A 10,488-nucleotide genomic window follows, 5' to 3' on the forward strand; every position below is an offset into this window, starting at 1 on the left:
GAGGCAGTATGAATTGATAATCTTTTGGCACTAAGAATGAGGCTGCTGTGTGATACCAACAGGGAACAGCATTAAGCTAATTTTTTTTTACTGTTCATTTATATTAACATAGAAAATGCATATAGTATGAAGTTGTTGCCATTTATGTGAAATCTGCTAGATTTAATTGATGTTCACTTTACTCACTAAAAGTCATTTCCAAATGAAAGTTTTATCTTTTGAAGGTGGGAAGAAATGCTTGATTTTTAACTGAGTTAATTTTCAATTGACTCCTAAGATAACAGGGAAGCTTTAGGAGCCTAATTAAACCATGTATTTGCTCTAATTACTTTAGCTGCAGACTGCTAGGAAACAAAAGCAGCAAACAGACCTGTTCTGTGCGCAGCAGCCAGGCATTTGACGGTGGTTTTCTCCAGCAGAGATTTTGAGTAGCATAGAAGTAAAGCTGAGACAAAAAGCCATCATCTGCAAGTGGTGGCTGCAGCTGCAAATCACAGGGCAGCCCTTTTTCCTGCATAGTGTAGAAAACATCATTTATCGTACATGATTTCATTTATGTCCTAACACAGAGAAAGCAGTCATCATCACTAGCATCATTTTTTAGTATCAAAGTAGCACCACATTTTTATCAAAATAATTGGATGTTAGCTCACAAAGACTAGAGAGTTAATACTTAAAGGACAATTTATATATTGGGCAAGAATAATAGTGTTTTTATACTGGTTATTTTTTCCTCAAGATTTATTCTCTTGAATAATGTCCATATTTCATGTAACAGTTCAATTTTCAAGCTAAGTGAATCCACCATTCTATTGTCCATTTTGATTTCAGTACAAATGGAGTTTAGAAGACTGATGATCACCTGTATGAGGAAAAAAGTAGATGAGTTTTTATTACTACTGACTACTCAATTCAGTCAAACAACTGCTTTCTTAAAACAGGATTCACAGGAAATTCCTTTTAAAGGCAAACCCCATTAAAGGCATATTTCTTCATTGGATAGAAATTGTTTTAAAGGTATTGAGGCTGTATTTATCCATTGACCTTAGTTTCTAGGTATAGAATACCAGCTGAGATGCTTGAGTTCCGCCCTCCCTCAGCTAAGCTGGTAAACAAATAAAAATATTGTATGTTTCATTACATTGTGTGTTTCATTCTTATCTGCTGTTTTTAAAATCTGTGTTTGAGATTCTTGGTTCAGAATCCAAACTTTACAGAAATTACGACAACTTGAGTTTCTGGGGTTACTTGTCCTAAATATAAAAACAAAAATTTAAGAGACAAGCATCTACAACCAAAGGAGAGTAGAACATTAAAAGCAACCATCTGGTGAGTTCAGGCGAAATACAAAGTCCCTCCTCTTTGCCTGAACCATCTAGAGGTCTGTACCACCCCTCTGCTTTATTTTGCCTATGGAAACCTGACCTAAACTAAACAGCTATTCTATATTATTAAGTTGTCCAGGAAGATGAAAGTTTAAATATATGTCAGGCAAGCTACAGCATCTGGTGCAATTCAGTAATGATCGTCCCCTCCAGAGAGCCTCAGTGTTGGAGCAACTCTTAGAACTGAGGAGATTTGGTTAACCTATGTAAAGAAAATAAAGTTCTTCTAGCTGCACATTCTCCTTGTTCACAAATACTAATATTGACTGTATCCTCTCCCATCCTAGAAAACACACAAAGTAAAATCCCTCTAAGAAACATTTCACTCTCTCTCTAATTCTATTCTGTTGCAGCCAAAGAGTATACTTTGGATGCAAATAAGCAACACTGTTAATCTTTCACTGTACTTGTTTAAAATTATTTTCATGCTTGTGTTTTGATTAGTCCTAGGGATTCTCCCCCTAGAGTAGAGAATAATGTCTTACAAAGTATTGTTTAAAAGTGTTATATAACATTTAACAAATATAAATGCTCTCATAATTCGTTGATATGAGAACAAACTTAGTTTTCTCTTTAAAATAGCCGATAAGCTTAGATATGTGATTTCGTTTAAAAGAAGGTTAGAAGTATTCATGGTGTCATGTATGTGTCAAAATCTCCCTTATAAACTGCACTACAAACCTCCTTGTGCCAAATTTGTACATCTTTCAAAACAGAAGAGAATCTAGTTTAAAAGTGATGTTTTTCATCAACAGCCTGGGAAAAAACTTGCAACAAATATGACAAAGTTTTAATATCTTTATTATGTAAACAAGTCACACAGAATAAGAAAAAAAAGCACTAAGAATCCAACAGGTAAGGCAAAGAACACAGACACTTTACAGAAGACAATCTATCATCTGCAAATATATGTAAAAGTTTTCTTTCATCTCGATAGTAAAAAAAAATATGAATTAAAAAAACAGTTGAGCACCATTTCACCCATCTTATTAGTGATATTCTTAAATAACAATATATAATTCTGGCAATTAGTGTGATGACAGGGTAAACTGATATAATATTTTTGAAAAATAATGCATTGGATAGAAGTTCATATATTTTAACCCAGTAATTCTACTCCTTGGTTTCTACCCCAAGAGAATAATTCTCAATCTTTATTTAAAAAAAAAATCTATAAATCCAAGATGTCCATTGCAGCATTATTTATAATATTGAAATGAAAACAACCTAAATATCTCAGAGGGATGAGTAAGTACATTAATATACATCTGCCTAGAATATTTTGCTGCATTTTAAATGATGTTTAGGTTCATCTATAATAATATAGGCAAATGTTATCATGTAATGTTAAGTGAAAAGAACAAGATACAATATACACATCGTATGCCTACCACTCTATGATAAAATTCTATAAAGACAGGATTTTAAAATCTATTATTCTCAGTATTTTCCAAATTTTATTCAACATGCAGTTCAAAGTTTTTCAATACATTTTAAAATGTCATGTTTTTACTGAAAGCACTTTCACACGTATTGCCTTGTTTTCAAAGCATTTCTATCTAAAGCAAAACCCAGTGCTTGGAAAGGCTTATGAAATATTATAACACCTATCATAAAAATCTCAAATGATTTTATTCATTACTATTATGGTTACAAGAGTAGGGAATCTTCTGCATATGTGACCAAGCAGCTGAAATGTGGGTAGCAGCTCAAGTCAGAGCTCTGTCAGCATCCACGCTCCTGCCTCTAGCCCCTTTCAGAAATCACGGCTGCTCCTAGCACCTGTGAATACACTGCGCTTATAAACCGGTGGCAGCAGAGGGAATGATAATGGTTGTTTCTAATATTTTGGAGACAGCCAAAACCAATTTTTTCCCCAAAATGGGAGCATCAAAAAGGAGCCATTCATCCAAATGTATTTATTCTGTTTCTAACAGAGAACAAATTCTTAAGAGAGCAGGGGTGGGAGGTATTTTTATGGTGTATACATTGCCTGGTTTACTGTTAGATTTTATAAATAATACGCTTTGCAGCATCTACCCAAGGGCAAAGGTGAACTGACATTCCATTCTTTTAGAAATACCACGTCCCACCCTCTCCCAGCAAAATCCCTCTTTGCAATTGTGGTCACTCCTTTGACATTGTAATGTAACATCGACCCATCTCACAGTTAGGAAGCTGAAATCCTAGTAGGGGAGAGAGAGAGAGAGAGGGAGGGAGAAATTGAGAAACACTTCAGGAGGTTGCACTTACACTCCAGCAGTTTTTCCAGAAACAGAGGAGGCAGTAGTTCTTATTTTTGTGGTGTCAAATTGTAGACTGAGATTCAGCAAAAATCTTCTTTTCTTGACGCGAGGGATGTGAAATATATTCAAGGATATGTGTTCAGTATGATCCTTTGTTCTAGGTATGAGCTTTTCTTTTTCTAAAGTTTTTCGGTCTCGATCAAGGAAAGGGAAACAATATTATTTTGAAATTCTCTTAAAGGCGCCTTTCAAAGCATCTCCCACGGGAAACTATCACGACAGCTCAACACTGGTGTATTTGAGTAAGAATCGAGTCCGATTTTTTTTTTCAACATGGCTGTATACTTTGCAGGCCGCCAAATTTGCGCTTTCATAATTAGCATTAATCAAATAGCCAGAAACACCATCTTTAGCCAACCTGCATCTCGTGGGCTAAAAACGCGCCCTGATGAAAGATGAGGTTCATTTTGAAAACGTCGCTGTTATTTGTGTGCCTCAACCTCGCGGGCTTTTGTCAGGGCTGGAGCGGGCTCGCGAGTGCCTGCAGCGCGGTGGGCGGCAGGTCTTAGGGCTCTGGTCCTTAACACGTTTCCAGGGGGGTGCCCACACTTTCTCCCGAGACACTCGGCTCACCGTGCGCGGCGGGAACTAGTGGACCAGACTGTGACAGAAAAAGAGAATTTATGTGAGGGACGGGAAGAAAAAGAGAGGGCGCCCCGGCTCGGTCGCCGGGTCACCGTGGTTTGGGGATTTGCACGAGTTTATGACTCTCATTAACAGCTCCTCGCAGAGGGTTGTTTACCACCGAACGCGCGACAACCAGACAGCGCAGCCCACTCCGCGACCCAAGCCACGCCTCCTCGCCCCTCAACTCCCCTCTGCCCCCCAAACTAATTAATTCGAGGCCGCCTCCCTGCCAGACACTCCCATTGGCTCCCGTCCCATCCAATGAGAACCTTGCAACAGTTTCACCTGGCTCCGGCTTCCCAAATAAACAAACAAACCATCCCGGGACTGTGCCAGTTCCCCCTGGCGCCGCCTGAGACCGTGGCGCTGCTCCTGCTTCCGCCCCCTCTCGCCCCCTCCAGCCAATCCGAGGCCTGGCAGTGGCGCCCCCATCCGGCCCCCGTCGCGGGCCGCTGTCTCCTCCGCGCCTCTCGAACTTCTCTCGCCCCTCTCTACGCCCGTGCCTCCGTGGACTCCTCGGTAGGACCCACGTTGCCGGAGAGCCCCGCCTCCTCCCGTCGGTCCTCCCGAGGCCCAGAGGCCTGGAGGTTCTCCGAGAGCGTCTAGGCGGGATCGGAGGCGGCCCCGCCTCTCGGGCCCGCCGCCCCCTCCCTCGCACACCTCTGCTGGCGGCGACTCGCGCCCCTCCACTGCGCTGGTAGCAGGAGCCGCAGCGGCCGCCGCGTGAGGCAACGGTCACGTGTTGTTTTGCCCGCTGCCGCGCGCTTGGAGTGAAGTGGGCGGGGGCGCGGGCCGAGGCGGGAGGGGGCTGGGGCGGGTAGACGGCCTCTTCCCCCATCCCTCTCTTCCCCCATCCCTCCCTTCCCCGAGCCCCCCCTCCCCCTCGCTCACCTTAAAACCATCGTGCATCACCAGGCGAGTTGCTCCTTCGCTCGCGACCAAGCGACGAGGAGACTGCGAGCTACAGCAGCGGCAACAGCGGCAGCTCTTGCTACGGTGGCGACCACCCCACTTCTTTCCTCGGGAACCCCGACCGCACTCATTGGGACCGGGTCGTCTTGTCCGGGAGCCATGTGGCTCTCCACGGCCACTGGCTCCCGGTCAGACTCCGAGTCCGATGAGGAGGACCTCCCCGTCGGGGACGAAGTCTGCAAACGCGGCTACCTGCGGAAGCAGAAGCATGGGCACAGGCGCTACTTCGTGCTCAAACTCGAGACCGCCGACGCCCCAGCTCGGCTGGAATACTACGAAAATGCCAGGAAGTTCCGGCACAGTGTCCGCGCCGCGGCGGCTGCAGCAGCGGCGGCCGCCTCTGGCGCCGCGGTCCCCGCGCTCATCCCACCGCGGCGCGTGATCACCCTGTACCAGTGCTTCTCGGTGAGCCAGCGAGCCGACGCAAGGTACCGACACCTCATCGCTCTTTTCACCCAGGACGAGTACTTCGCGATGGTGGCCGAGAACGAGTCGGAGCAAGAGAGCTGGTACTTGCTGCTCAGCCGCCTCATCCTCGAGAGCAAGCGCCGCCGCTGCGGCACGCCCGGCGCGCAGCCGGATGGAGAGCCGGCCGCGCTGGCGGCTGCAGCGGCGGCGGAGCCACCCTTCTACAAAGATGTGTGGCAGGTAATAGTCAAACCCAGGGGGCTGGGGCACAGAAAAGAGCTGAGCGGCGTGTTCCGGCTGTGTCTTACCGACGAGGAGGTTGTGTTTGTGAGGCTAAACACCGAAGTGGCCAGCGTGGTCGTCCAGCTCCTGAGCATCCGTCGCTGCGGGCACTCGGAGCAGTATTTCTTCTTGGAAGTTGGCAGGTCCACCGTCATCGGTCCGGGGGAACTCTGGATGCAGGTCGATGACTGTGTGGTGGCCCAAAACATGCACGAGCTGTTTTTGGAGAAGATGAGAGCCTTATGTGCAGACGAATACAGAGCCCGCTGCCGCAGCTACAGCATCAGCATCGGCGCCCACCTGTTAACCCTGCTGTCCGCTAGGAGGCACCTGGACATGCTGCCGCTCGAGCCCGGCGGCTGGCTCAGAAGGTCCCGCTTTGAGCAGTTTTGCCACCTCAGGGCCATCGGTGACGGGGAAGACGAGATGCTCCTAGCCAGGCGCTACATAACACCCAGTGAGCCTGTGCCCCTCTCCAGGCGAGGAAGACTGCACCTGCCCAGAGCGCGCAGATCCAGGAGAGCGATTTCAGTGCCAGCCAGCTTTTTTCGCCGCATAGCAGCCAGCCCCGTGCACCCTGCAGAAGCCCCCAAGGAGGGAGCTTGCCTGTCTCCTGAAGCATCTGGTTCCGGCTCTGGCAACTCTGGGGAAGAAGGCAATCCTCAGGGCAAAGAGGATCAGGAAGGAAATGGAGGAGGCGACTATATGCCCATGAACAATTGGGGCTCAGGAAATGGCCGGGGCTCAGGAGGTGGACAGGGTTCAAGTGGCCAAGGCTCCAGTAGCCAGAGCTCAGGAGGAAGCCAGTGCTCGGGCAGGGGGCATGGCTCTGGAGGTGGCCAGGGCTCAAGTGGCAGCCAGGGCTCAAGTGGCCAGGGCTCCGGGGCCCAGGGTGCAGGAGGAAACCAGTGCTCAGGAGATGGCCAGGGCACTGCAGGTGGTCATGGTTCAGGCAGTGGCCAGGGAGCTGGAGGTGGGCACGGCTCAGGCCGTGGTCAGGGACCCGGAGATGGCCGTGGCTCAGGCGGGGGCAAGAACTCTGGTGGGGGCAAAGGCTCAGGAAGTGGGAAAGGCTCCGAAGGCAATGGTGATCGTGGGAAATCTCTGAAGAAAAGATCCTACTTTGGCAAATTAACTCACAGCAAGCAACAGCAAGTACCACCACCACCACCTCCACCTCCAACCCCGCCAGCTGCAGCAGCTGCTAGAAAAGGGAAGTCTGGGGGAAGGTTCCGACTTTATTTCTGTGCTGACAGAGGAGCCACAAAAGAAGGCAGAGAAGCCAAAGAAGTTAAAGAAACAGAGACCCCAGAAGGTGCAGCTCGGGGTCCCCACAGAGCCAGAGCTTTTGATGAAGATGAGGATGACCCATATGTGCCAATGAGGCCAGGGGTGGCTGCCCCTCTCGCCAGCTCCAGTGATTATATGCCAATGGCACCTCAAAATGTCTCTGTGTCAAAAAAGCGCCACTCTCGATCACCTTTTGAAGATTCAAGAGGGTACATGATGATGTTTCCCAGAGTGAGCACACCACCTGCGCCAAGTCCTCCAAAAGCACCTGATGCTAATAAAGAGGATGACTCAAAAGACAATGACAGTGACAGTGACTACATGTTTATGGCTCCTGGAGCTGGTGCAATTCCAAAGAACCCCAGAAATCCTCAGGGAGGTTCTTCCTCCAAAAGCTGGAGTTCCTACTTCTCTCTGCCAAATCCTTTTCGGAGCTCTCCATTGGGACAGAGTGACCACAGTGAGTATGTACCAATGTTACCTGGAAAATTCCTAGGGAAGGGCCTAGACGAAGAAGCCTCATTTAACAGAGGCCCCAAAGATGTAACTTCAAAGCCTTCAGTTGAGGGGTTGTTCTCAAAGCCTAGAGATGGGGGATCATCTTCCAAGCATGCAGGTGATGGGCCCCCCAAGAACAAGGCTAAGAGACCTAATCGACTTTCTTTTATTACGAAAGGAAATAAAATCAAGCCAAAACCACAAAAGCCCACACGTGGGCAGAAAGAAGCCGACAGCGTTAATGACTACGTCAACATTGACTTCCCTAAAAGAGGCAGCAATATGCCAGCTCCCTGTATTCAAAGACTGCCAGGTTTGTGGGGCATAATTGCCGACCCCAGACAGTTCGCCTTTTCGAATTATGTGAATGTTGAGTTCGGAGTGCCATTTCCAAATCCAGCAAACGACCTCTCAGATCTTTTAAGAGCTATTCCAGGTGCCAACCCCTTCTCTCTGGACGGTGCTAGGTGGCCATGTCCGCCTCTTCCTCCCAGTGCTACAGGTAACAGTGCTAACGAGGAAGAAGGTGACTACATTGAAGTGATTTTCAACGCAGCAATGACACCAGCCGTGCCTTTTGCTGACAGTGCCATTCGCTACGATGCGGAAACAGGTCGCATCTACGTGGTGGATCCATTTTCTGAGTGCTGTATGGACATCTCTCTCTCCCCCAGCCGCTGCTCTGAACCACCCCCTGTAGCGAGGCTGCTGCTGGAAGAAGAGCTCGAGAGAAGACGCCCCCAGAGCCGTTCGCAAAGTTTCTTTGCAGCCGCCAGAGCCGCTGTCTCGGCTTTCCCGACCGACAGCCTCGAGAGAGACCTCTCCGCCTCCTTAGCCGCGGCCGCCGCGCCAACCTTAGCCGTGGGCCGGGCTTTAGCCGCCGCCTCCGCCCTGGTCGCGGCTCCGGGCAACGGCGCAGCCGCCGCGGGTCTCGAGGCCGCCGCTGGGTTTGACTCCGCCTCCGTCCGCTGGTTCCAACCTGTTGCTGATGCCGCTGGTGCCGAAGCGGTAAGGGGGGCCCAAGACGCTGCGGCTGGCGCGAACCACAGAGCCCCAAACCCATCGGCAGACCTTGCCGGAGGTGACAACGGGGCCGGCGGGGCTGCCGCTGCCGCCGCCGCTCCCCCTCCATCACCTGGCCGCGGCCGGGTGCCGAGACCCCCGGAGCAAGAAGATTCTGACGACGACGACACGTACGTGAGAATGGACTTTGCCAGACCTGACAACGAGAAGTTCGACTCTCCCCAAAGAGGTTGGTGATTTTAGAATTCATTTCCTTGAAGTTAGTGGCTATTGCTTAATGAATCGATGCTCTACTCTGTCTACAGTGTTAGGAAAGTGTGAGTTAATATTTCATTCACTGGTGCTTATTTAGAATGGAAAGTAGAATTCAGTTTTGATCACGCAATACCTTGTGATCGTGGCAAACACTTAAGTTTTAATCTAATGATATGTTTCTTTACCTGGAAAGAACCGGTTATCATTTAAACATTGGTTCTACTTTTTAGGAGTTCAAACTTCAGGATATGTAGCCTGAGGATGCGTTCAGATATCCTTCTCTAATGCTTAGTGACTTATGCAAACAGGACGTCGTAAATTGAACCCCATCAACTCATTTTCTTTTCTATTCACTTTTCATTTAGAACTTTTATTGAGATACAGTTAACATACAATAAACTGCATATATTTAGAGTGTACAATTTGGTATCCCAATCTCCCAATTCATCCCCCCCCCAACCCTCCCGGCTTTCCCCACTTGGTGTCCATATGTTTGTTCTCTACATCTGTGTCTCTATTTGCGCCTCCATCAACTCATTTTCAAATCAACAAGTAAAAGTTGCTTTTCTACAAATGATCGTATTCAATTGCAGGGAATTAAGAGCACCGAATATTGAGCAGTAATAATCAACTGTTAACCTTTGGGCGTTGATGACATCCTCTTTCTGAAAGTTACTTTTTAAAAAAGCAGTCATTGTTATGCTGGTTTGCTGTGATTTACCAAGAAGGTTAAATCTCAATTGTTAGCGTGAATGTCTGGAGGGAACAAAAGGTAAATAATCCAGAACAACAGATGATTGAAAGAAGAGGGTATTTGGCTCCGGAATGTGTTTTTGTGTTGATTTGTTTTGTTTTTTACACAGGATAAATTGCCAGAAACCTTGAGCATCCCTTTTCTATGTCACTAATAGTGACAGGCAAGTCACCTCTGCTGTGCCTCATTTTCTTGATGTAACTCCCCCCAAAGAGGGTATGGTGACAACACGATAATGGGTATGAATATTATTTGAAAGGTTTAAAAAACATTTAAAACATCTAATTGATGCGTCTTCTGGGCAATTCAGTAAAGCAAGATAATAAGGCTGGAGGAAGACCTGACCCCAGGGGCAGCCTACCCTGGAACAGTGGAAGTTTTTTTAAAAGGGTTACTTTTCCAAGGGAAGAAACAAGAAAGAATAGGATCTGTCAGACTTGGAAATAAGACTTCAAGGAAATCTGCTGTGTACATCGTGCTGTGTTGTTATAAGTGTGTCGGGAGACATTCTCAAGAAGTGAATTTGGAAGATGATGTCTCCATAGTCTCAACTGCCTTCCCTCTTTACCAGAATGTGCTTCTTTTCCAGGGAAGAGAAGGGATGGACCCCAGCAGTATTCATTCCAGTAGTCAGTTTAGTGAAGATTTTTGCTTTGCTTGCTTTGTGGAATGCTTTTGTGACTGGATC

The 10,488-nt window shown here is 47.5% G+C and overlaps 1 protein-coding gene across 1 annotated transcript; it reads left to right on the forward strand.

Annotated features, from left to right (window-relative positions):
* Window positions 1–5,209: 5,209 nt before the first annotated feature.
* IRS4 (insulin receptor substrate 4) lies at window positions 5,210–9,028 on the forward strand (the record flags this gene model as incomplete). The annotated part of the gene is made up of 1 exon (XM_057717587.1): window positions 5,210–9,028. A coding segment is annotated over one exon (3,819 nt), but the record flags the coding sequence as incomplete, so codon positions are not given.
* Window positions 9,029–10,488: the final 1,460 nt, after the last annotated feature.

Source organism: Hippopotamus amphibius, chromosome X (genome assembly GCF_030028045.1).
Source record: "Hippopotamus amphibius kiboko isolate mHipAmp2 chromosome X, mHipAmp2.hap2, whole genome shotgun sequence".
NCBI classification, from domain to species: Eukaryota; Metazoa; Chordata; class Mammalia; order Artiodactyla; family Hippopotamidae; genus Hippopotamus; species Hippopotamus amphibius.